This window comes from Heptranchias perlo, chromosome 26, assembly GCF_035084215.1.
Source record: "Heptranchias perlo isolate sHepPer1 chromosome 26, sHepPer1.hap1, whole genome shotgun sequence".
In the NCBI taxonomy this organism is placed as follows: domain Eukaryota; kingdom Metazoa; phylum Chordata; class Chondrichthyes; order Hexanchiformes; family Hexanchidae; genus Heptranchias; species Heptranchias perlo.
In genome coordinates this window covers 22,430,548-22,458,351 of record NC_090350.1, presented here as the reverse complement: position 1 = coordinate 22,458,351, position 27,804 = coordinate 22,430,548, and the positions used below count along the sequence as shown (strand labels likewise).

At 39.9% G+C, this 27,804-nt stretch overlaps 1 protein-coding gene across 16 annotated transcripts in view; it reads right to left on the bottom strand.

Annotated features, from left to right (window-relative positions):
* Positions 1–27,804, bottom strand: part of macf1a (microtubule actin crosslinking factor 1a) — a 523,722-nt gene that overhangs the window by 67,542 nt on the left and 428,376 nt on the right. For all 16 annotated transcript variants that reach the window (XM_068006497.1, XM_068006495.1, XM_068006501.1 and 13 more), the window contains 8 exons: positions 20,804–20,965; positions 18,624–18,794; positions 15,856–16,022; positions 13,514–13,673; positions 10,614–10,940; positions 8,872–8,956; positions 3,721–3,962; positions 3,377–3,583 (listed from right to left, as the gene is read on the bottom strand). In XM_068006497.1, coding sequence (XP_067862598.1) covers positions 3,377–3,583; positions 3,721–3,962; positions 8,872–8,956; positions 10,614–10,940; positions 13,514–13,673; positions 15,856–16,022; positions 18,624–18,794; positions 20,804–20,965 — 1,521 coding nt within the window. The remainder of the gene's footprint in view (positions 1–3,376; positions 3,584–3,720; positions 3,963–8,871; positions 8,957–10,613; positions 10,941–13,513; positions 13,674–15,855; positions 16,023–18,623; positions 18,795–20,803; positions 20,966–27,804) is intronic.

Here is a 27,804-nt window from a genome sequence, read left to right as displayed (position 1 = left end):
ACATTTAAAAGTAATGCAAGGTAAGAGCTATTTAACATTTATTTTTTGCAAGATACCAAAAATTGCAGGGAGATTGTATCAGCTTTTTGTTTGAGTATTTAGAATGTATTTTAATAGTTGCAAAATAACCCCTACCCTTGCAACAGAACAAATGATCTGCTCCATTGGTATCATTAAAAATGTAACAAGTGACATTATTTTTAAATGTTGCTATTGAGGGGCATCGAGGGCAAATTCACCATTAAAGCACTGCAAAAATTAGGCAATTTTACAAACCATATTACATTCTGCAACAGCTTAAAAATGTTTTTATTTCAACCCTGTAAACGTTTTCGACCATACCGAGCAGAGTGCAAGGACTGAATTTTAATTGATGTGGTTCTTCAGGTGGTCAAAAACATGAGGTTTAATAGTGGAGAATGATATGAAGTTTGCAATTGTAAAATCAAAAAGCTCTTGAAAATGATGGCAACACATTGGATACGAAAATCATAGACAGGTTTAACCCTTTTAGTACTGAATTTCTATAGCATTCTGCAAGTCATGTTTCCCATTTATATTTAACGGACTTAGTTTGTAGAATACCAATCATGTAGAAAATTGTACTTGAAAACGGGAGGAAAAACTGTAGAGAAAAATCAATGCCTTCCCGTGCAATTTATATAAAAAAGTTTTTTTTTGAGGTGCAAAGAAACAATTACAGTCCTTAAAGGGTTAAACATTACAACAACAATAAAGGGCTTCTAACAAACAAGTATACTGAAGCACACTTCACAGCAACTAAGTTATAGGCAAACAGTTATTTATTTGAGTGGTGAAGTAAGCGGAGTTCTGGTTTATGACCAGTGAGTTAGCACCACATAAATCACCTGATTTATATAAATCAAACACTCATGCAGTGTAAACAGAATATATCTAAATCAGTGGTGGTTTACAAATATTAGGCCACATGTAACTGGGGTCTGATACTTATGAATGACTGTTTTGAAACACCCTCAAGTGTGCAAATATGTATATGACTTAAAATAAAGTATTGAACAAAACCACATTTGGTATAATCCACCTCAGCATCCTATGAGCTTCATGTCACTAACTCTTCCCAACATAAAGCTGACAATATCTACCACAGACATAATAGTTAAAGTGTTTAAGTGTCTCTTTCACAAATACCACTGTATTGCAAAGATAGTTTGAGTCAATCCACTGGGTTGAAGTCATAGTGGATGTGACTGTCACCAACTGGCTCCTGCTTTCCCCAATATGAAAAGACAATGAATTAGATTTTCTGACCATAATGCTGATGATAACCCATTCATTTTAAATTGATAATAGAGTCGGAAAAACTAGACCAATATCTTTACAAGTAATTAAGTTACTGCTTTCAACTTACTGCCCGGCACAGGCAAGCTGGGCCGAATGGCCTCCCTCTGTGCTGTGTCATTCTATGAACTGTAATGCTCACTCAGATGGAAATAATATATTTGATGGAATTTTCAAAATCATTCCATCTTATTATACCATCTATTGGCCAACGACTGTGAAAGTAGAGGAAACACTAAATCAGGTGGAGTTAAGTTGTAATATGGGCTCTTTTTAGTAGGATGCATGTCAGATTCTGGAGATCCTCCAACTTATGGAAATTTGGCACTGTTATTTGGGGCACCCTCCTGGGTTGTACCATTCTTGAAATTCTGCAAACCATTGTAAAGTAGGAACTCTCCCCGAACACCTGAGATGCACTTTCGAGCAAGAAAATCGCTATACAAACGTGAAAGGGCTTTTGAATTTTTGCACCATGCATCACACAAACATCCAGTTTTTCCCACAGCATTTCTGAAATGGCCATAGAACTCACACCACTATATATTTCCAGAAAGTTGATGAACATGCACAAAAAGAAAAAAAAATCACAACTTTTAAAAAAATCATAGGAATAAACAAGCTGCTTTGTAGTTACTTTTCTCAGGGCGTGGGGAAAAAGTCTCTAATTGCTATGGATGGTGACATCACAACAACTTGAACTCATGTAGTGCGTTTAACATAGAAAAACATCCCACGGCGCTTCACGGAGACGCAAGGAAAACAGACACCAAGCCAAAAAGGGAGAAATTAGGAGGTGAAAAAGCTTGGTTTTAAGAATTGTCTTAAAGGAGGTGGAGAGGCCAGGATCTGATTGAAGTAATCAAGTCCAGAAGACGCGCATTAGGGTTGTAGCAACAAATGGAATGAGGCGGGGCAGAGGTGGGCGGAGTTGCTAGTTGGCAGTATTTGTGATGGAAAGGATGTGGAGTCGGAAGGTCAGCTCTTTTTGAATGCATTTACAATATCACTACACATAGCACATGGGACAGTTCTTCCCTCTGGATGTTAATGATCATGTTAGAATACCGATACTTACAGGATCTACATTTGACAGGTTACTGTTTGCATTGCTACACTAAAAGGTAAAGAGCTGTTTTTAAATACATTTTCTCCCCTTCCCCTTTCTTGGATTTCTTTAAGTTGCAATTCATTTCTGGCTGAGGGAAGGAGCAATCTGCTCTCAAGCCCTCGCCAAAGCCACACTGTTATCAGTCGTTAGATGCAAACAAGTACTCTCTCTCTGACTTTCCTTTATTCCCATGGAGAAGCCCCTGGCCTAACTGCCCTCCCACAGTATTACTGCTGAGATTGGCAGCTCAACTTGTAAAAGCCTCCGGGTAAGAATCTTCATCCCACTACTCCATAACACAGTGTTCTGGAGTTTAAGTGCACTAGGTCATTAGAGTACAATGAATTTAATATGATCACAAGTTTACAGTAAAGATCCTAATAGGAGTGACACTGTCCAGTTTCTGGACTGTCCAATGTCTAGCCATTGAAACTGGTTAATGCATATCTTCTGCAACAGGAGTATCTTGTCTTTGTGGGCTACTTAGGTGCACACCATTTTTTCCATGTGCCACACATAAATTTTAAATCAGTGTTCCCATTAATTTGCAGATATTTCAAGTTGCTGATATGAACAAATTTTGGTGGTGTGATGTAGGATTTATTCACCAAAGAGGCAACAACACTAAGAACAGCCCTTGCCAGACCCATGAACTTCCAACAGGACAAACCAATACCTAAGAAAAATAAGAGGAACTGGAACGAAGTTGCCGAGACATCAAGGCCAGGTTTCTGGGGCACATGGGCCATTTAAGGCATAATTTGGACAACCCTGCTCTTCAGACTTAGCTTGAAATCCCAGTACAGGCTTGTTTCCATGATCAGCGTTTGCAGTATTCAGTAGGATGATTTCACATACTTAGGCTTTAGAACATCTGTATATTCATACTTTGCCGGTTGGAACTATTGCACAAACATTTATATACAAGATTCCAAGACAATCTACCTGTTGTGACCTCTGAATGGCAGCATCTATCGCTTCAACCTTCTGTGTTACAGTGTTGCTGACTGTTTTGTATCGCTCATTGGCTTCTGCCACCTGTCGATCTAGACCCTCGCGTGCTCTCCATGGCACCAGCTCCAGTAATGCATTGCTCACTTCATTAATTGTGTCGAGGACCAGCCTGTATTCCATCACTTCCTTCTTCAACTCCTGAATATTAAGCATAGGAATTTAATATTTAGTATTTAATTGAACACGTCAGAATACAAGAACAATAAAGTGTGGACATTTTCTTTTCTCTCAGAGCTCACATACACAGACTCTGGATGTTTGACTGCTCTGCTTACCTTCTGTCTCTCATGAACCTGTGGAATCTGTTCTCCAATTGGTGACTGTGGAGTACCTGCAGCAAGCTCAGCCTCCACTGAATCAAGCCAGCCACACAGCTCTTCATTAAAGGCCTGGAATTTTGTGGCAAGTTGCAGGACCTGCTCTAATGTTTTCAATGCCCTGGAACTGGAAGAAGTAATTTCTGCATAACGGCTCTTAATACCATCCAATTTTTCCTGAATCACAATCACCTCTTCACCTGGGAAAACAAATATCAGTGAAGAAAAAATTGGGTGGTTATACACAAAGAAATAGGAATATGCTAATATTCAATGAACTGAACAAAATGTGTTTAAAAATTCATCAATGGATAATATTAACTCAGTCTTAATAGTCACACTGTCAACACTCAAATGGACAAAACAGACATGTAAATATACATTGAACATTTCGAAGCAGCAGTAAATGTTCTAACATGTTGCAGCAGCAGGTAAAAAATACACTACAAAAGTCTTTGAACTTTAAAAAAAAATCTATCAATGGTAATTTTTAGTCAATAAAAATAACTAAGATCTCCAATGCAAAAACACATTACGTGATTTAAAAAATAAATATTTTAGCAGCATGTTTCTATTCATTTGGTGATATTTTGCTTTACTTGGGTTTTGCACAAGAAAGTGAGTATCTCTTTTAAACCACATGTGTAGAAATATTAGTGGAAACAAAAATAAGATTGGTAATGGTATGACAATGACCTAGTGATATTACAGTATAATTGCAACTTATTTTCTTTGGTTATATTAACTATACAAATACCTAGGATTTTTTTAAGAGAACACATTTCCAGTGTTAAACGTAGATCATCTGGTGCTCAGTAAAGTGATAAATATATGACTAGCTTTACTTGTGGAGAAATTCATCGTATCACACCGCTGGTGATATTGTATCCTCTGTACTTCAAGTCTTTGTGTTAGAAAAGGACTCCATGATGAAGAACAGCAGAATAACCAATTATTCCACGAGTGAGGAGTACATAACTTATGAGTCATGACAGTCTATACAAATAGAAAGTATTGGATGTTGTTCATGGTATGATACAGCACAGAAGGCGGCCTTTCGGCTCATCGTGCCGATTGGTTAGCTAACAGGAAACAGAGAGTAGGCATAAATGGGTCATTTTCAGGTTGGCAAGATGTAACGAGTGGAGTGCCACAGGGATCAGTGCTGGGGCCTCAACTATTTACAATCTATATCAATGACTTGGATGAAGGCTCCGAATGTATGGTTACTAAATTTGCTGATGACACAAAGATAGATAGGAAAGTAAGTTGTGAAGAGGACATAAGGAGTCTGCAAAAGGATATAGATAGGTTAAGTGAGTGGGCAAAAATTTGGCAGATGGAGTATAATGTGGGAAAATGTGAACTTGTCCACTTTGGCAGGAGGACTAGAAGAGCAGTATATTATTTAAAAGGAGAGAGATTGCAGAACTCTGAGGTACAGAGGGATCTGGGTGTCCTAGTATATGAATCACAAAAAGTTAGTATGCAGGTCCAGGCAAGTGATTAGGAAGGCAAATGGAATGTTGTCATTTATTGCAAGGAGAATGGAATATAAAAGTAGAGATGTTTTACTACAGTTGTACAGGGCATTGGTCAGACCACATCTAGAATACTGTGTGCAGTTTTGGTCTCCTTATTTAAGAAAGGACATAATTGCTTTGGTGGCAGTTCAGAGAAGATTCACTCGACTGATTCCTGGGATGAGGGGGTTATCTTATGAGGAAAGGTTGGACAAGTTGGGCATGTATACACTGGAGTTTAGAAGAATGAGAGGTGATTTATTGAAACATATAAGATCCTGAGGGGACTAGAAGGGGTAGATGCTGAGAGGATGTTTCCCCTTGTGGGAGAGACTAGAACTAGGGGCCACAGTTTAAAAATAAGGGGTCTCCCATTTAAGACAGAGATGAGGAGAAATTTTTTCTCTCAGAGGGTCATGAGTCTGTGGAACTCCCTTGCCCAGAGAGGGTGGAGGCAGATTCCTGATTAACAAGGGAGTCAAAGGTTATAGTAGGTAGATGGGAAAGTAGGGTTGAGGTCACAATCAGATCAGCCATGATCTTATCAAATGGCAGAGCAGGCTCGAGGGACCGAATGGCCTACTCCTGCTCTTTGTTCGTATGTGCCTGTGCCGGCTCTTTGAAAGAGCTATCCAATTCGTCCCACACCCCTGCACTTTCCCCAAAGCCCTGTAAATTTTTTCCCTTCAAGTATTTATCCAATTCCCTTTTAAAAGTTACTATTGAATCTGTTTCCACCACACTTTCAGGCAGTGTATTGCAGATCATAACAATTTGCTGCGTAAAAAATCACCTCTGGTTCTTTGTCAATCGCCTTAAATCTGTGTCCTCTGGTTACCGACCCTTCTGCCACTGGAAACAGTTTCTCCATATTTACTCTATCAAAACCGTTCTATCAAATCTCCTCTGCCCTAAGGAGAACAAACCCAGTCTCTCCACATAACTGAAGTCACGCATCCCTGGTACCATTCTAGTAAATCTCTTCTGCACCCTCTCTAAGGCTTTGATGTCCGTCGTAAGGTGTGATGCCCAGAATTGAACACAATACTCCAGCTGAGGCCAGTGTTTTCTAAAGGTTTAGCATAGTATTGTTCTCTATTATATATTTGGTTCTGCAACATACGGTGATAAATTTAGCTTTAATATGATTCAATATAAGCACAGAGAGAACTTTAATATTCTCCAGCATATCATGTGAGCTTTTCAGTAAAATAATCAGATTTCCAATCTATAATATCAGGCTACATCTGTGACTTATTAGAAATAAACTAAAGTGAAACAAGAGACTGCATCTCAAAACCAACCAACCACTAACAAGGCATGTATTCTCACTAGATCCATTTTGCACATTTTTCCCCTGGAGCTTTGTGTGTTTTATTTATTACAAATAGCCAAGTTGTTCTGCAAAGTCAGGGCAAAGTGATTGAACGTGGGAACACTAGCGGTAAAAACTTTGCATTTTTAAAAATTTCAGCCGATGACTAGAAATTGATAAAAACATGCAGCCACACCTGGAGTACTGTGTATAGTTTTGGTCTCCTTACCTAAGGAAGAATATAGTTGCCTTTGAGGGGGTACAACAAAGGTTCACTAGATTGATTCCTGGGATGAGAGGGTTGTCCTATGAGGAGAGATTGAGTAGAATGGGCGTATATTCTCTGGAGTTTAGAAGAATGAGAGGTGATCTCATTAAAACATATAAGATTCTGAGGGGGCTTGACAGGGTAGATGCTGAGAGGCTGTTTCCCCTGGTTGGAGAGTCTAGAACTAGGGGTCATAGTCTCAAGATAATGGGTTGGCCATTTAGGACTGAGATGAGGAAAAATTTCCTCACTCAGAGGGTTGTGAAAAGACTGAGATCGATAGATTTTTGGACACTAAAGGAATCAAGGGATATGGGGATAAGGCAGAAAAGTGGAGTTGAGATAGAAGATCAACCATGATCTTAATGAATGGCGGAGCAGACTTGAGGGCCGTATGGCCTACTCCTGCTCCTATTTCCTATGTTCTTATGTCTTGGACTAATAACATTTCTCATCTGGCTCTTAATTTTGATGGACTATCACAAAGCTTATGTGTGAAAGAATGAGAGCTTTGTTTTTAGTATAGAAAACTGATTTGTTCACTAATGGACCAATGACAATTCAAGACAAGAAAAGGAACAAAGTAACATTTTTGGGTTCCTTCCCACATCACTCAAGCACATTTAAGGTTGGGAGACAGAGAAATAGTATTGATCGCACCCATGCAAACTTCTGATTGAGATCAGGGAAAGCCAGAGTAAAATTTTTGTTGTAGTAATATAAAGCATTGATAATAAAATAGAACTATAAATAAGTTAAGCCAACATAGCCTTGGCTTGCACTGCATTAAACAGACAGGAAACCACCGATACAAAAGTAACAATGTGTATGTTTCATTATAGATTATACAGTAGAAAGCTGTGGCTCTGTGATAACTAACACAGGGGGAGGTGACCAGAGAACTGATGGAAGTTAGAATGCATTTGAAAAGCAGAATTGAACACCAGCTGTTTAAAAAAAAAACTCTTAAGCAGTGCAGTAACATTTCTGTATCACATTTGGAAACATTTCACAAATCAACACATTCTATTTTCTTCAGTATACTAATAATAGAGATGTTTCTTGTCTCATGGGTTTAGACAAGGAGCCCCTGTGAAGAAAACAAGAGATTGGCTGTAAACCTGAATGACCCATGATTAAAAATGTTTTAGATATTTTCTTATCTGTTCTGGCATAAGGTGACATTAAGAATGTCAACCAATTAGGAGTAGCATGATGGTACACTGCAGCTGTGCCTCAGAGTGGGAGCAGACAAGATCACACCCACAATTCCCACAAAGTGAGTTCCCAATTTCAGCTTTGTCATTACTGGGTGCAATGCAAAGCCTTGGGAGGAAGAAAATAATACTGTCCAAGCGATCACCTCTGCCGCTGTTGGACATCTCCTAGTAGCCAGTTCAAGAGAAAGACTGGAAGAAGGCTATCTCTGCCTGCACTCTTGGATGGAGATCATCAAGTAATCAGTAACAAAACATACAAGTTCTATAAAATACAAATTTATATCCTGCAGCCATAAAAGCCTTGGAACTTCAGTCCTCAATGTGATAGATCAGGTCCAACTTTTTAAAAAAAAAAGTATTTACTTGAAAATTGTTAGAACTGGAATGCAAATCCTTTTTTAAAACTCTCATTCTGTTGCAGAATATTAATCAACATTTTTTTTTAAAAGAGTGCACATTTTAACTCATTCACTACGAAGGGTAGGATTGGGCTTTGTTCCAACTGCAATTCTTGATGCCAGGAACCTGGCAGATGGTGCCTTTATGCACTGTGCACAATGGATGTTGGGCTTTAATAAGTGACAACACAATGGCAACATAGAATAAATGAATTAAAAGGCTTGATTAAAGTTTACATCTTAGAACTGAAAAAACCTTTGGTCATTTATTGTGCAACTTTCCTCACACTAGAATTCAGTAACTGCTGGTCCTATTAAAACATTGCTGGCACATCAATACCAAAAACACAAAATAAATAAGTTTTCAGTGTTTCTGAACTGTTACCTGTAGTTTGTTTAAGAAGGGCCTGCCCATTTTTAATGGCTTGATCTACATTCTTCTTCCGGGATATAATGTCATCATTCAGAGCCTACAAAGAAATCATCGCAGCTGCTTAATAAAAGGATGGTGCGGTTTCTACGGAAACATCATTGCTGCATCTCATGACTCTAATGCTAAGGGATCCGAAAAGGACTGAATCACAGCCAAATGCAAGTAAAATTACAGAGCAGCTGCTTTCACCAGTGCTGTGAATTACTGAGAAATGAGCTGCGATTCCTCAGTACTTCTTCTTATAACATGCGTTTGTACATATTCCTCAACTCTAGTTATAGTATCACAGAATTATTTTAGGTCAGCATTTACCTATAAATGGGTTAGCATAGCTGCTTTATGTAATATGTTGCTTTACAAGCCACACATGTGAAATTTACATCCACTTGATCAAATAGATGACATTCAAAATGAAATGATCAAAAAAGTGCAATTAGCAGAACAGCCAAAAATAAGATTTAGAAAATCCAATTTATCCACAGAGTTAAACTAAAATGCTGAGTATCTAAGAATTCACTTCTCAAATCTTGCTCTTAAAACATCAATAATCTTTTTTTTAAAACCTTACTACACTATTCTACTGTGAATGTTCATGGCCTTATAGACTAAATTCTTATTCCAAATGTGTTTACAACCTTACCGTAGATTGGTAAGTGGGTTTGTGCATGCAACAATTAAACTGTCAAAATATGATAAATCAAAGTAGAATTAACTTCTAACCATAGTATTCCTTTTTAAATCAAATAAAACAGATCCATAAAATGGTCAAGGAGGCATCATTATTTTAGCATTTTTTTCCTCCATCTTAAATACCTAAATTTTTAGCTACATGAATGTGGTTTAATATTTCAGTCTATATTTTATGTTAAAAACATTTATGAACAATGCAATATGTCAAGACAAATAGGGAAACCTACAATTGTAAGCTGATTATTTACAACATATACGGGCTGTACAAAGAAGCATTTAAAAACAACACATTTTAAAATAAGTGGATACCTGAAATTCAGATTTTGGACTTTTAAAAAACATCTTTTAAAAAGAAACAATGGCATGAATTTCTCAAAGCTAAGGATTGTACGATTTTCTAACTGAATACAAAAATGTTCGGTTTCTGCATCATATTCTATTTTTACTCATGGGATGCATATAATTCCTCTTTCAGACAGATGCAGCTACACAGTTAGGAACATCTGATAATAAAATAAGGATCCTGATTAAATCCTAGATCTACAAATTATACAGGGTCCTTATTTTTTTTAAATGAGTTGCCTCACTGGCTGAGCCTTGTACTGAACAGATTTGTGGAACACAGCTGAGATTCATCCTATAAAATCAGTGGAACAGATTATTTGAGGATAAGAGGAATCAACATAAATTCAGCAATAAAACTAAAGGCAAATATTCAGAATTTTAATAAGTAAGGCATTATTTGTAAAGATTAAAAAAATGCTTGCTGTTAGCAAATTAGGTTGGGGGAAGTTATTTTAACTACATCTTTTATATTTCTTGCAGATAACCTTGAAACAAATGCTTAAATTCAAACAAAAAATTACAACTGAAACTTAAAATGAAGTAATTCAAATCAGAATGAATGAATGAAAATTAACTAAACAGAAAATTGATGAAGTATAGATTAAATTAATTAAATTAATACAACAGATGGAAACAACTTAAAAAAATAAATGAAATACCAGCTGCTCTTTGTGTTGTTTATGCAGGATGTCAGATTTGTAATCTTTGATGGTCACCAGACTGAGTTTGTCCTGAACGTCAGCCAACCAATTCAACACCTCCACCTCCTCCTCTCCAAAGATCTTGGCATTGGCAAGGGCTTGCTGGAGCAGGGCTGCCTTTCGGCTGCACCTGTCCCTAATCTCCCTATACTGAGTCTGGATAGACTCCAATTTGTCCTCTACCATCTCCTGGTCTGGTTTTGCGCTCAACGTCATGAGAAACTGGCCGACACTGACTGCCTGTTGCATGTTCTGGCTGTGGTTTGTGATGTCGTCCTCTAAGGCCTGAACCAAGGATAAAATTATAACATAAAGAAACAGAATTATGAACTGAAAAATTTCAAAAAAAAGCAGAGGAAAAATGTATTAATGTGTTATATGGTAGACCTGCATTAAAATAAACTCCTGTAAACTTCAACAAAAACTTGCACTTATATTGTATCTTTAACATAGCAAAACTTTCCGAAGTGTTGCAAAAAGTGGGGGTTGGGGGGACGGAGAAGAAACACCAAGAAGGAATTAGGGACAGGTTTAATCTAGATCATATACCATTCATTACAGGATCTAGTGGAGAAAGCATTAGGCTATAAATTTGCTATGGTCATTTTAATCCAAACATATATTTAGTTCTCCCTAAAAGTGATCAGTAAGTTTGACAAAAGGATCGTGTTTAATGTAGCTTAAAAACATTCTGGAGCAAAAATTAGAAGACAGACAGGCCAGAACTAAAAAAAGAAATCTTGATGCAACTTCAAAGAAAAGTCTAAAATGTTTTTGAAGCTAAAAGCAAACAGAATAATAAATGGCCTGTCTTGGTGCAAGAAAGCAAACATCTGCAGAGCTAATTCTTCCCAATCTAGTAATGTAGAAAATGTCTTGTTTAACACTTTGATACTACTTTCTGTATGTAACATTTCTACATTAATATTGTATAATTAAAAATATATATCTAATACATAAAATACACAAGCAATTCCTGTCACTAGGAAGAGAGTTGAGATTGGCCAACACATTGCACATAGATTCTTTATGACTAGAGACAGGAGACTTCCACTCCATTAAATTGGGCAGGATTTTAACCTATGTTCTAAAGATGAAACAAGTGTGTTAACAAATGTCCTACCCAGGCTCTATTAAAAGCTTATTTGTACTTTTGTGTGTCTCACTACTACCGTCCACCATTATTGTTCATCCTTAATGTGGCAGAGTCAACTCTGAGCTGTGAATTCCTCTAAGGCTCCCAAGGATGTTGCTCAGTAATAGCCAACATGTGGTGAGAAACTATAGATGGCTGATCTTTAAAAGTTTTTCCTATCTTGTAAAATAAAGTTCATTACAGCTGCTGACCAGCACTCCATCTCTTTGCCTGAGCTCAATCAATTAGCAGAGGTGGAATAATTAAAATGGAATTACATTCTCAAACTGGCTCCCCATTGAGCTGAATTATCTAGTGAATACAAACCAGGAAGGTCCTAGGTTTTATGCTAGGAGCTAGCTAGTCTCAGCTAGGACAGCAATTCTACAACTGGCAACGCTGCCCCTGGTTTGGGTAGAGGGAAATCAAGCAGGGTTCTATCTGCTGATAGTGAATGTTGCTTTAAGTTCATATGCACAGATGTTGGGCTAGGACAGGATTGGCTTGGTTGTAATGGCCCCATGGTAAAACAGCCTGCTGAAATTTACTGTCAACACTAACACAGGAATAAAGGCCACTGGGGTGAGGCACTGAAAGGTGCCTGTGGAACCTTACCCCAGTGGAAAATCAATGCCTTCAGCAGTAGAGGGGAGAAAACTAGCAATATAAAAAAGGGAAAAATCTCATGAGCCTCTGAGTGGAGCATCTCGAGCTAGAGTGGGGTGGGGTGGAGTGAAAGATCTTCATTAAAAGTTACAGTTTAAAAAACATTTTTTTTAATAGATACGTTTATAACTGTTCCTTAATTGAACTTAAAACCAATGCTCTTGCAATAAAACATTAGAAAATCCTAATGTTATTTCCTTGTAACAGTGGGCAAATGTATACCACTTGCATTTAAGGAGTTAGCGCTAAAGGGGTTGGGAGTCCAGATATGACAGCAGATGGTTTGTACAAATATGAAGGCACTTGTAGTCCTAAGATAGTTTGGGTAAGAATATGCATGAGTGATACATACACATGCATACAGAAAAGGCTCTTGCTGGGGATAAATCCAATTGGATATGATTTCAGTTCAAACCAACGAACCAGATCCTGTCCTGTCCCCAACAAAAGTAGTATTTCTTCCTTCAGCTCAATGGCATTGTGAAAACTTGGCTTACTCCCAGCTTATCTTCTCTTTCTTTATGTTTCCATGTCATCCATTAAAAAAATTAGAAATAAAGAAAAAGCCTGAAGTCTTCTAAAACCAAACAAAGGGAAGCTTGTTTTTTTTTCTCACAACATTACTGCATTGGCCAAGTTTTGTTACGGCGGGGGTGGGGACAGAAAGATGGTTGTGTTGGATTTTCATCCCAATATTGCATTTACCTAAAACCAATGCGGAATCTTATACATTTCTGTAAATCATTCGGTATTCAAATTACTTCCCTAAAAGATTGTTGCTCTTTTTTCTTATGGTGAAGGAGCTGCACTGTGAGGATAGTTTGCAATTAAAAGTAGTCCATAAATGACTTCAGTAGAACAAAGTTAGAAGTTATTCTGATGCATTTTGTAACATAGGAATATGCAAAACTTATACATTTAAAAAAAAAGTAATATTTAATATGATAGTGAGAAAACAGTCTAAAAAAATCTAATATTTTTACAACATGTCATTTATTTACAGCTAACCCAGTGCAATGTGACATATGAAAACGTACCTTGGAATGCTGCCACTTACCTTATGACGTGTAATTTGCTGCTGGATTTTAGCAGTTTGAGTTCCCACAGGTTCAGAGTTGGCCAATTTCTTCTCCCTGCTGGTCAACCACTCATTCAGGGGCTCTACTGTCTCATGGAACTGTTTTGCAATGACTAAGATATCTTCTAACTGCCTCTGCCTGTATGAACACAAAAACCAAGACATTGTGATGAAACACATGGTCCCCATCTGCTTAAGTATTATTGCAGCATAAACATTTTTACAAACTGTATTATAAATCATCCAGGCTAACTGTTTTCAATTAAATAAAATCTTAATATTCCATTTAATGTACCCCAGTTTGGACAGATCAAAGTCAGTTTTTAGCTCATTTTTGAGTGTAGTTTTAATTTAGCAACCCAACCTAATTGATAGAGCTGTGGGCACATAAACTAGATACTATGCACAAATACATCACCATGTGCTGCAAAGGCACGGGAATGATGACATTAGACATAGTGCAAGAAGCAACCAAGGTGAATATATGACTGGGACAAATTGACAAATAACAGGTTAAATGACCGTGCAAACAATCATCCGCACTGACTGCTGAGACTTAAATCTTTGAGTGGAAAAGGTTAATTTTACTGATAACTTTTATTCCTGTGAGAGCAGTACTATGTTCATTCACATATTTGGAATATTTTCAAGTTATCAATACCATCTGGGCAAATAAAGAGATGTATTCTCCCTTTTTCTTTTGCGTTTTTGTGGTATTCTACAATGCTTAATCATCTGAGACACGGATAGACATCTAAGACAGACAGTAGCGTACATTTTTGGAAGTGGATTTGGAGTATTTTCTAAAGAGAGCTTCTGTTTTTTTTAAATGAATAAAGACAATCTTTAGCTAACATTATAACTGTTGTATTACCCTTCTTTGGGGAACACTCTGAATGATTAACATTTTGTTAAGTGCTGTTCTAACTTTTTAGGGCAAGCATTTGGATAAATGCAGATTTTGGATTTGCATGGTCCAAAATTCAGATGCTCAAAATTAACAATGTTAGTCACTAAGCAGAGAAATGCCTCCACAGGAACATTTAGAAGACACTCTCTCCCACTAGGTTGCCAGTGACTCAGATGCACATCTAGTACTAGCGCTGTGAGAGATCATAATATACAACACCCTTCATTACACAACCATGGATTCAGAAGCATTCACTCAACTACAGGGGAAACAAAGTCATAAATCACTAAATCACATAAAATGACATGTCTTTTCTAAATCTATCTTCCTCTGTAGTCACTGCAGCTGGACCCATCCACTACGATGGAAGCTGAAGGTTTTATGAATGCTTACAAAGTATGCACATCTGTACAGAGATATCATTTTGCAAATGCCTAGATAGGTGTGTCTTTTTAAAAAATGGATACCTGCATCTGTATTCAGATTCATACCAAATCTGATGCTTGTCCCTAGTATTTGAAATAGAATCTTCAAATAGGAATGAGGAAAAGGTTCTGCGCTAGTGTGCTCTTTTCAGTAGAAACTGTTGGGGTGTTTTGTATTCCTTCCAATGCCTACACACTTGAACACATAGTGCACTGACATGAATAGGTCTTTAGACTTAAAATGGAGTAAAACTATTAACTTGGGTCTGCTTTAAGTTGTTGTAAAGCCAGCTGACAGTGATCCTCTGCACAGCTGCACATGCACATGTTTTCTCTAGTTACTACAGCGGTAATGCAGTCAAGTGTTTACAAGCCCAACAGCCATCACAATAAAAACTTTACTCCACATTGGCTAGGTGTAGTAAAATTTCACCATAAGTTCATATAAAGAGCTCATATGAATGTTTACAAAATGAAGATATGTTGAAGATTTGCTGAATTCAGATGCAGCAAGTGTATGTTCTGCTTTTTATGCATTTTCTTTTCCCTTCACATATGTGAAATTAATAAAATAAACAGTCTGGAAACAGTTCCTGCTTTCAAATTTTCCCCTTCAACATTTCATTTGTACAATGAAATCTGATAATTTTAAAAACATTAAAACTGAAATTTTCTTAACTGATTTTAATGGTGCCATTTGATTCTTTTCCTCCCATGATACTGATATGAAGCTTAGCAATTACCCCATCATTACACTATAAGCCGAGGAATCACAATTCATTAAAATTAAATCTAGAATGTGTAATCTGTGCTCAGTCTTGACTTCAAATTCTCCACGACTGACTAAGAATGGCCTTGGAGGGAACTTTATAATTCTGGAAATAGGAGAGCGTTTCTACAACGTTGTCTTAAAAACATCTTTATTTATACACAGCGAAAATATGCTGATTTGTCTCTCCACATGTGAATGTGGAAAGGCCTTGTACCTTGCAGCAGCCTTGCTGAGCAAACTGTCCCATCTTTCCCCCAGACCCTGCAGTTGTTTCTGGATCTTTTCCTTTTCAGCTGTTTCTGCCGACTCTGCAATCCTCTCTCCCTCTGTCTTAATAATCTCCACCGTGGCTTTGCGATCATCCAGTAGTCTCTGCAGGAGCTGGGCAAAAAAAAAAAATTTGCACAAATGACTCAACAGTTGCCAAGTGGCTTTAGATTTGAATCTCATTTTTTCTGTGGAACAATGCTGCAAAACAACTGCCCTGACAGGCTGTATAAGTAGTACTAGCATTCTTTAACCCCTTTATACTTTCCAGATTCTTCACAAGGTACTACAGAAAATTTTTCCATATGTTCAGCTATTCTGTTCTTCTGATTTGTATTGAAGGTTTGCATATTTTAAGGAAAATAAGCAAATAGTCTGCAACAGAGTTTCCACCCCATAATAGTGGTATCTTGAAATAATAAATAATAAACCAAAACAGTTACTTCTCCCTTCCCTTGCTCTACAAGAAAGCTGCTAGGCTTGCCAGATGCCCTTCTATGCAATGTGGGCATGGAGAAAAGAATACAAATATAAAAGTCAAATACAACATACCGTACCCCCTCTGCCCCCCAGAAGAGGCCAGAAGGAGTTGGAAGCTGTGCTAACACTATGAGCCTGGAGAGAGGTCTGCTGCCTGTTGAAGATTCCACTGAGTTGGCCAGCCTTTCACCCCAGTTGGATGTAACATGGAGCTCCCAGGCATGCTTACCCTGTTATAGGGCAACACCAGGGCATCCCAGCTTTTTCACACGTACAAGATTATGTTTTTCCAGCGACGAGCAGGCAAATTCAACTTCATCTAACTGGATCTGTTCCAGTACCTCCAAAACACTCCATATTCCAACCTCCTTAGAACCACACTGCCTCAACTCCAAAATACATTCATAAACACACCTTTCTCATCAAATACAATGCAGATCAGTCACTCTTTTTACACAGTGAAACCGAGGCTGCGGCAAGGTTTACAGGTGGGCCGGAATAAGTCTTTCACACTGCACCCCAAACCTAAAAGACTCAGTTGTTTCAATGTGTTAGCTCATTTTGTTACTGAATGCTATTAACTCTGCTGTAATCTACAAATTAAATCGCACTATAAAGGGGCAGGCAAAATGGAATATTCCAGCATAAAATAATAAAAGTACAATTGCAGAGTTCCCAAAATACCCTTAGAAATGATTCATAAGGATACTATCTAAATCACATTAAAACTGTTGTCAAGCTACCTTAAAACTCATCTGATTGTGATTATAACCTAAACAATGATGTTATGTTTTGAGTGTTTCATTAAAACATTTAGTTAAGTGTTCAGAACCAAATGGATTTGAGAATACATTGTAAAATTCACCTGTCTTAGATACATGGGTTATGCCAGTTTGATGAATGGATTTTTTACCTTATTCCTTCAACAGTTATTATTGATGTAAAGTACATCCAAATTGTAGGATAAAATATCCAAACTCCTGAACCACAGAAGGGAAAATAAACCAGCAGCCGCTTTCCTTCTATTGGCAGCAAAGAATAGTGGCCCAAAATAATGGGACCACTAGTGCTGCACTGACCAAAATGAACCCAGGAATCAAGAACAAATTCCTTCAAGCATTAAACTTGCATTAATATCAGCACAAGCACAACAATGCTAAGAAACCTTCATGTGTCAATGTACTCCTGCAAGCACCATTTAATCAAAATGTAAAATGGCGTCACAAAATACATCTGAACGCATATTCTTGAAAGTACAGTAAAAACAGAATTGCTGATGTTATTCAGAGTGGGGAAAAGACTAAAAGCTGTGATGAGCGTGAAGGTGAGTATAAAAATGTCACTGGTATCCACTAATCCAAGAGGTAATTTAACAGAAACTACTTGAGGTTCACAGCCGTTATTGCAACATCAAGGTAGCATTTATTAATGAGAAATTGCAGTACTCAGCCCAAAATGGCAAACATTTTAAAAACAATTCATGGTGCTGCATGAGAATTGAGACTTTGTTGTGGGGGAATCATGTCAGTAAAGAAATTATACTTGTCAGTTACTTAAATGAATCAAATCCTACTTAAAACTCTGCTGTTTCATTTGTACAGCTCTTCAGCAGTTGACACATTTTCTTGTGCCACTCAGATAATGATAAATTTTAAATTAGAATAAATTTTAGTGTAAGTTGATTTGTACGGTCTTATTTTTAAAAAAAAACTAGCCACTGCTTTCATGAAAGGTTGTTTGGCAAATCTCCTTTGTTTTGGGGTAGGAGAAGCACAAGAATTATGCGTCACTTTTCGCATGGTCACATTGTATACAAGTAACAGGAGAGGCATTTTAATGCAATCCAAGCCATCACATTGTACATCTATATAAAAAAAAGTTTGCCAAACACTTTTTCAGGCAGACAGCTTCCTTTAAGAAAAGATGGAAAGCTGGCACTGATACAAGTTTTATTTTGCCAATGAGCTGGAGAGAAGAATAGTGATTTTAGCTATTCAGACTTGGCATAGATTCAGTGGATGGCCATTTGTTCATCTCTGCACATGGAACAAATGTCTCTTTGTAGCCCATACTCTGGAAATGAAAAATTCAATGTGGTATCCTAAACGTTTGTTCCATGCTGCAAATTTTACCTCTCGTTTACTATGTGGCTATTAAAATAAAAACAGCCATTAGTCTAGCCCATCTATTGAAAGAAAAATCCACATCTATTGCCTCTCTGACAGCGTAAAATACCTTCTGTTCCTGAATTTGTGCCTTCACCACTTTGTATTCTGCGGAAGGAGGTTTCTGATTGGCAATCAGGTCTTCAGTATCTGTCAGCCAGCTCAACAAAGGTTCCAAAGCATCCTGGAATTTTCCACGATGCAATAGTGCTTCTTGCAACTGGGATATACGTTCTGCCACCTGGGAAAAAAATATTCTTATTACACAATATGATCATAACAATTCGAATTTAGGATTCCCCTCCCCCCATACACAAATATTGTACGGCAAGTCTTAAAGAGCACTTGGCCCAGGCACAGAAGAGGGGAAAACGAGAAGGGTGGGGGGAGTGGAGGGGGTGGGGGGGGGAATGGAGAGAGACAGGCAGCGAGGGGGGGAAAAAAGAGACAGGCAGCGAGGGGGGGGGGGGGGGGAAAAGAGAGACAGGTCGCGAGGGGGGTGGGGGAGGAGAGGTTGCGAGGGGGGTAGGGGAGGAGAGGTCGCGAGGGGGGTGGGGGAGGAGAGGTCGCAAGGGGGGGGGGGAAGGAGAGAGGAGTGACCGGGGGGGGGGGGGGGGGAAGGAGAGAGGAGTGACGGGGGTGGGGGGAAGGAGAGAGGAGTGACGGGGGGGGGGAAGGAGAGAGGAGTGACGGGGGGGGGGGGGGAAGGAGAGAGGAGTGATGGGGGGGGGGGAAGGAGAGAGGAGTGATGGGGGGGGGGGAAGGAGAGAGGAGTGACGGGGGGGGGGGAAGGAGAGAGGAGTGACGGGGGGGGGGGGGAAGGAGAGAGGAGTGACGGGGGGGGGGGGGAAGGAGAGAGGAGTGACGGGGGGGGGGGGGAGGAGAGAGGAGTGACGGGGGGGGGAGGAGAGAGGAGTGACGGGGGGGGGAGGAGAGAGGAGTGACGGGGGGGGGGGAGGAGAGAGGAGTGACGGGGGGGGGGAGGAGAGAGGAGTGACGGGGGGGGGGAGGAGAGAGGAGTGACGGGGGGGGGGGAGGAGAGAGGAGTGACGGGGGGGGGAGGAGAGAGGAGTGACGGGGGGGGGGGGAGGAGAGAGGAGTGACGGGGGGGGGGGAGGAGAGAGGAGTGACGGGGGGGGGGAGGAGAGAGGAGTGACGGGGGGGGGAGGAGAGAGGAGTGACGGGGGGGGGGAGGAGAGAGGAGTGACGGGGGGGGGAGGAGAGAGGAGTGACGGGGGGGGGAGGAGAGAGGAGTGACGGGGGGGGGGGGGAGGAGAGAGGAGTGACGGGGGGGGGGGGGAGGAGAGAGGAGTGACGGGGGGGAGGAGAGAGGAGTGACGGGGGGGAGGAGAGAGGAGTGACGGGGGGGGAGGAGAGAGGAGTGACGGGGGGGGAGGAGAGAGGAGTGACGGGGGGGGAGGAGAGAGGAGTGACGGGGGGGGGGGGAGGAGAGAGGAGTGACAGGGGGGGGGGGAAGGAGAGAGGAGTGACGGGGGGGGGGAAGGAGAGAGGAGTGACGGGGGGGGGAAGGAGAGAGGAGTGACGGGGGGGGGGAAGGAGAGAGGAGTGACGGGGGGGGGAAGGAGAGAGGAGTGACGGGGGGGGGGAAGGAGAGAGGAGTGACGGGGGGGGGGGAAGGAGAGAGGAGTGACGGGGGGGGGGGAAGGAGAGAGGAGTGACGGGGGGGGGGGAAGGAGAGAGGAGTGACGGGGGGGGGGAAGGAGAGAGGAGTGACGGTGGGGGGGGGGAAGGAGAGAGGAGTGACGGTGGGGGGGGGGGGGGGAAGGAGAGAGGAGTGACGGGGGGGGGGGGATGGAGATAGAGGGAGCGAGACAGGCTAGCCAGGGAGGGGAGCAGGAGCAAGCTGGGGAGGGGGCACGAGAGAGGGAGGGGGCACGAGAGAGGGAGGGGGCACGAGAAGATAGATTCCATTGTCATGGAAGATGGACTCCCCATGTGCGATACCACAGGAGATTGACTGGTATATCATACAGGATGATTGTGAATGGATTTAAAACAGTAACTGAATCAAGACAAACGTCCAAGCTTCACTTTTGTGAATTAAGGCCATTACTGTTTTGTATTTCGTCTGATGTACGGTCTAACTTTTTTAGTCAAAATTGTAAATACATTTCTTTTTACTGTATGAACCTAAACATTCAACATTTGTTTAAATATCCTCATCAATTTTCTATTCTCCTGAAATCTTTGTCTCTTTGCTATATGCACTATTGAAAAGGAAGAACTGACCTTTTTGTTGAGTGTGTTCCATCTGGTGTTGGTCTCATCCAAATCATGTTCAAGTCCTTGGGTGTTGGCATTCTTCGCAGCACTCTGAATAAGACCCTGTCCCACCCCATTGGTCTGTTGAAGTTTGTACTGGATAGGATCTACTTGAACCTTCTGAAAAGTCTAAAATGAAAGAATAAGAACGAGAAACAATTAAGTCTACAATACTGGTCACAAAAGCCCTCCATGAAATATTATAAAATTCACTTTATTTCCTATATGGATAGGAGATTTATGGTGTGTGGCCATACTAAGTCAATACAAAATTAAAATCACTTATTAGATACACAAAGACAAATCTTGGAATGTACTAAGGTGTAAGATACAAAACACAAAAATAGCCTGAAGGTACAGATTTGGCTAACGATTGTTTAAAAGGCCTGTGTGTATTTTATCGGAATTGCTATCAGATAGAAAGCCAGCCAAAGATGGCAACATAGTTTATACGAAAGCAAAACTACCTCCTGAGTCCTGAGAATGTAGGAACTCAGATCACACTTCAACCTAAACGCGAAAATCATCTCTCAGAATACTCACTGTTATCAGATGGAGGCAACAATTAAAAAGACACTACTGAATGTCAATAAAAGACATTCTTTCTTAACTTTATGATGTCTTAATATACTCAAAAAGATACAAATACCTGCTCTAGCATTTCTCTCAACTTTTGAGTTATGCTGTTCTCTACATACTACAGGTTTAGTAGGCAGGGAATCAAAGGAGCATAGTCACTTAATATTTTAAACCTCATCTTTTTTAGTGGGAAAATTCAAACAGTAGCCTTGGGTAAAATTATGAAGACTGTGTTAGGTAGTTATTTACAGGCATCATCTAAAGTAACTCTTGATATTTGCTCAAGATTCTAACTGAACTAACTTCAGCTCTTGTAGAAGACTCCCTATTTGTTTATTTGCAGCACAGTAAATGCATTCTATCACACTTTTAGTAAGGAAAATTAAATCATTGGTTTACCCAAAACTGTGTCCCCACAAGGGATAAAAAGTTATGTTAACTTTCTGGTTTGGTCCTATTCTCTCAGTGGAATCTAATTTTGGAAATGTGGCAAGTTGGGTACAACAATGGGACAAAATTTCCTCAAACACAGAAATTATTTGTATGGTACCAGGAATGAGGGGAAGAAACACATACAGATGCCCAACTGTTCCAAGAAGTCTCTCACTGATGCAGTGGTTTTGGGTCAGTTGCACAAGAAACCATACTTTCCTCAGTTAAAACAAGTAGCTTAAAAACACTCATCAAGTTGATTCTCTCAGTTTCAGATACCATGGAATAGAGGAAAGACATAAAAGAAATGATTGCTCCACGAGACAGACTGTTCAGACAGTGGACCCTGCAATCCTAGGCACGGAAGTGGAATGGAGCATGATGTGATAGAATTTGCAAAATTACAAAATGTTCCATTTTTAGTTAATCTCACTTCTGAGACAAACAATTTGTAAACATTAAATGGAAATTCCATTTGTGTGAACATACAGTGGTTTAACAGGGTTGAGAATCTTCTCTAACTGTTGTATAGTGTGTTATCTGGCACCACAGATTGATTTGCAAAGCATCAGAAAAACAAAGTGTCCAAGAAGGAGTTTCACCTTGTTTAAAACCAAATCACATTTTTTTTTTAACCCTCTGTCCAAAGACGGACCAACTTGTTAGCAACTTCAACCATGAATGCTGAGAAACCTCTCAATTCTAGCTGTTTGATGTACCAGGCCAACTCCCAGGGATTCCATATATCTGAGCATAAGCATTTAGATGATTTCCCCACTTTAATATAAGGAGACGGGCAGCAGAGAAGGTGCAGGTTATAACGTAACAAAACACTACTTTCTAAAATAGTCATAGGCAATAGCGCAAAACAGACGACAAAACAGCGAATCGGCAACCCGTTTTCCAATGAAGTCAATTGAAAATAAATTCGGGGCAGAGTGCAAATCGGGTTGCCAATTCGCTATTGTGCTTGGCCACATAAATGACCAACACCAGAAAATGTCCTAACAGAAAATTTGAGGCACAAAAGGAAGCCATTCGGCCCATCGTGTCCACGCTGGCCGAAAATGAGCCACCCAGCCTAATCCCACTTTCCAGCACTTGGTCCATAGCCTTGTAGGTCACAGTACTTCAGGTGCACATCCAAGTTCTTTTTAAATGAGTTGAGGGTTTTTGCCTCTACCACCTTTTCAGGCAGTGAGTTCCAGACCCCCCCTTCCACCCCCTAGGTGAAAACATTTTCCTGAGCTCCCCTCTAATCCTTCTACCAATCACTTTAAATCTATGCCCCCTGGTTATTGACCTCTCTGGTAAGGGAAAAAGGTCCTTCCTATCCACTCTATCTAGGCCCCTCATAATTTTGTACACCTCAATTAAATCACCTTTCAGCCTATGTTCCAAAGAGAACAATCCCAGCCTATCCAATCTTTCCTCATAGCTAAAATTCTCCACTCCTGGCAACATCCTCGTAAATCTCCTCTGTACCCTCTCTAGTGCAATCACATCTTTCCTGTAATGTGGTGACCAGAACTGTGCGCAGTACTCAAGCTGTGGCCTAACCAGTGTTTTATACAGTTCCAGCATAACCACCCTGCTCTTATATTCTACGCCTAGGCTAATAAAGGAAAGTATTCCATATGCTTTCTTAACCACTTTATCAACCTGTCCTGCTACCTTCAGGGATCTGTGGACATGAACTCCAAGATCCCTCACTTCCTCCAAGCCTTTCAGTATCCTCCCATTTATTGTATACCCTTGCTTTGACTGCCCTCCCCAAATGCACTACCTCACACTTCTCCAGACTGAATTCCATTTGCCACTTTTCTGCCCACCTGACCAGTCCATTGATACCTTCCTGCAGTCTACAGTTTTCCTCCTCACTATCAACTACACAGCCAATTTTTGTATCATCTGCAAACTTCTTAATCATGCCCCTATATTTAAGTCCAAATCATTAAAATATATCACAAAAAGCAAGGGACCTAGTACTGAGCCCTGTGGAGCCCCGCTGGAAACAGCCTTCCAGTCACAAAAACACCCGTTGACCATTACCCTTTGCTTTCTGCCACTGAGCCAATTTTGAATCCAACTTGCCACTCTCCCTTGGCTTGTACTTTTCATAGCAGTGAATGCTTTCATAGTAGTGAATGTAGTATATTTTGAATGCAGAAATCAGAAGTGGAGGCCCATGGGCTCAGCTAACAATGCTGTTACTTACCGGTAAATGGCAAAAATAAAATCTCTCAGTTAATAAGTGTTAGGTGGAGATAATACTTTCTAATTCCAGAAGATCCGATTTCAAGCAGATGTTTTTCACGCAATGTACATAGTTTTAATGTACATATGACAGCTGATGATAGAGAAAAAAAACAACCAAGAAGTAATCCTATGGTATGAGTGATAATTGAGTTAAGTGGAAATATCCTTTGAGTATTAAATGGGTTGTGAGGAAATGAGTGTCCCAGCAGGAGGGACTGGAATTCACTTCCCAGTTATTTCATGGCCCACACCATCCCAAACCTCCCATAGGAGCTAATGTATCAGCAAGAGGAAATCAATGGAACCTAAAGATGGAAAGGAGGAAAAACAATTATATTTGAGGGGTTAAGGAATTTGTAAAATTCTAACCCCTATCCATTTGGAGGTGTAACAAATTGTTGAGAATTGTTTTTCCTCCCAACCTTAAAAGGGATAAGCCATTGGGAACTTCCTGTTTGAACAGTGAATTATGATTTGAGATGTTACATTATTGATGTTGGTGTCCAGAAAGTAGCCTGCTGAGTAACAGGATGCACATCTATTGTAACTTGATAAACAGTAAAAATGTGTTTTGAAAGGTTCTATAAAGTGATGAGAGCACAACCACCTCCCCATGACATTCAATGGAATTATCATTGTCGAGTCCCCCACCAACATCCTGAGGGTCATCATTGACAAGAAAATCAACAGAACAAGCCACATAAATGCTGTGGCTACTACAGCAGGTCAGAGGCTGGGTATTCTGCAGTGAGTGGCTCACCTCCTGAATTGCCAAAGTCTCTCTACCACAGAGACGTCAGGAGTGTGATGGAATGCTCTCTACTTGTCTGGATGGGTGCAATTGCAACAACACTCAAGAATCCCGACAACATCCAGGACAACGCAGTCAGCTTGATCGGCACTACATCCACTAGCCTACACATCCATCCCTTCCTCCACTGGTGTACAGTGGCAGCAGTGTGTACTATCTACACTAACAACTTGCCGAGATTTCTTTGACAGCACCTCCTAAACTCGTGACTTCCACCACTTAGGACAAGGACAGCAGGTGCATGGGAACACCACCAGCTCCAAGTTGTTCACCATCCCGACTTGGGCATATATTGCTGTTCCTTCATCGTCGCTGAGACAAAATCCTTGAACTCCCTACCTAATAGCATTATGGGAGCATCTTCCCCACATGGATTGCAGCGGCTCAAGGCGGCGGCTCACCACCACCTTCTCAGGGCAACTAGGGATGGGCAATAATTGCCAGCGACACCTGAATCCAGCGAATGAACAAAGAAAAACTTCATAAAGATTTTTATATAAAGGCAAGTATTTCTTGGACGGTCAAACTCTGTCTGGTCAAACTAATGTCTGCCTGCCTGAACACATTTCTGTCCAAGCCATGTAATCAGATAACCAGATTTTGGTTTCAACACTATCAGGCTAACTACTACAGAAAACAATTCATAGTTAATTGTCAAGATCTGGGTCCTGTTATTGCATTATGAAAGCTAAGAATATTCAAAACAAAGTGGGCTGGCGGCAGTTCCAAATGACATCCTTTTAACCAAGGTCAGCAATGAAGGAGGATCTGGCTTGTGCTATGTTTTTGTCTGTTATAGTGAACATGCAGCTGTATTTTCAGATCAAACTAGCTATAGAATCCACTAGTCAGTCAGCAAGGAGTTATTTGAAACTGATCAAGGTAAGGATTTGCTGATTATTTCAGAACTCAAATGGGTTGCTGATTATAATTAATATTTCTATGCCGCAGACAAAAATTTAGTAGGTATGCTATTAAAGTTCAGCTGGGCAACCATTTTCACAAAATCTAATGCAGTGACATAGTTAACCTATGTTCAGAGTGTACCCGTTCCTGAGCATTATCTCATATTTATGTAAATAACACATAGCAGAACCAAACACGACTGAAAAATTGCAAAATAAGTACTACACAAGAATGTAAAAATATCAGAACTTTCCCAAATTTGCTAAACTGGCAGATAGTGTAAACTCGTGTTACTAAGCTCAATGCAACTATATAATATGATCTAATTTCTAGCAATTGACCATAACCACTCCATTTCTAGAAAGACTGGAAAAATCACTACCTATTAATTTGAAACAGAAATTCTCAATTCATGTGCAATACTGAGATGTCCTGAAGATATTTAAATGCATACATGAATTAAAAAAAAATAGCAAAAGCATAAAATGCACTGAAATGAAGGCACAGTTATGCTGCATCAAGAAAAATAGAGAAGTCAGTTCTCCACGGCAGTTCCCTGGATGGTGAATTCCTGATTTTGAGTTGGGCCATTGAGGGAGGTGAGAAGAATGGTCAGCCACACAGTCCTTCTCTCAGACATTTTATAGGGACATTTAAATTACAGTACTGACACAGATTGGAGAACAACCCATTTTCCCACTCTCTCTGGGAATGTGCAGTGTGTGGTAATGAGGAAAATCCTAATATACAAAAAGGTATCTGACATGATCTTCCTAGATTATACCCGGATTGCACACAGCTGGACTCAACTCTCTCGTGCACGTATAAACAAACTTGCCAGTTCAAATGTAAGTGGTTAGGTGAAGTTGTCTGGTGTTTGCTGTTCTGAGAAAGGTAAGTAATGTGAAAGCAGGCTGGGTCCAAGCATTATTCAGCAATGACATTCAGTGAGACTGGTTTCACTTTCATGGTATAAACTTCTCTTTTTGAAGCATCGGTTGAAATAACTGACCACTACAATGCCCATGGCTCTGCATATTTGTGGCCATTTACACATTACTGTATATACTCATACATTGATATTCCCTCTATTGAAGCTTTCAGTGCACAAGCATTGCCTATACTGCTCGGAGATCACCCGAGGCTCCCCACTTTCCACTTTAGCTAGAAAATAAATTTGAGTATTAACCTAGGTGCCCAGGCACTATTTTTATGTTTAATTTTATTTGGTGGAATTTTAAACCTCCCCTTCTATCAAGGTGGTGGGATGGCTTTGGCCACAGACTTTTGAACAGTTGCCAACAATGCCACTTTGTAACAACCAGTTATACTTGTGTTCCATTTACCAGGCTAAGAACCAACCAAACTTATTTAAAAAGGGTGGCAAAGTTTGAATGTCAGTTGATTTACAGATTCTAACTGAAGCAGTCTGACTGGGAATCTGATACTTGATCTAATAGGTTTGCCCAGTCACTGAATTCAAAATCCTTTTACAATAGGAGTCTAAACTATCTTTATTTCTGTAAACAATTTTACAACACCAAGTTATAGTCCAGCAATTTTATTTTAAATTCACAAGCTTTCGGAGGCTTCCTCCTTCGTCAGGTGAACGATGTGAAAAAAAAAAGTGAATTTAAAATAAAATTGCTGGACTATAACTTGGTGTTGTAAAATTGTTTACAATTGTCAACCCCAGTCCATCACCGGCATGTCCACATCATATCTTTATTTCAGTGCTGAAATATTAACCTCCTTCAGTCAGAGATAATCAGTTGCATTTTTGTGCAAGTTTTATTTTTAATTGTTAACTTATTTTTCTGAAATTTTGGATGTGACCTTCTCATTAGGTAGTTAAATTTTTTGATTTAAACAAGTTAGATGAGCACCACGCCATAGTAAGAACAATACAGCTGCTGGAGGCTCACATGTCTTGAGGAAAGCTTTTGTTCTGTTCACATTATGGTGAATATATTTCACGAGC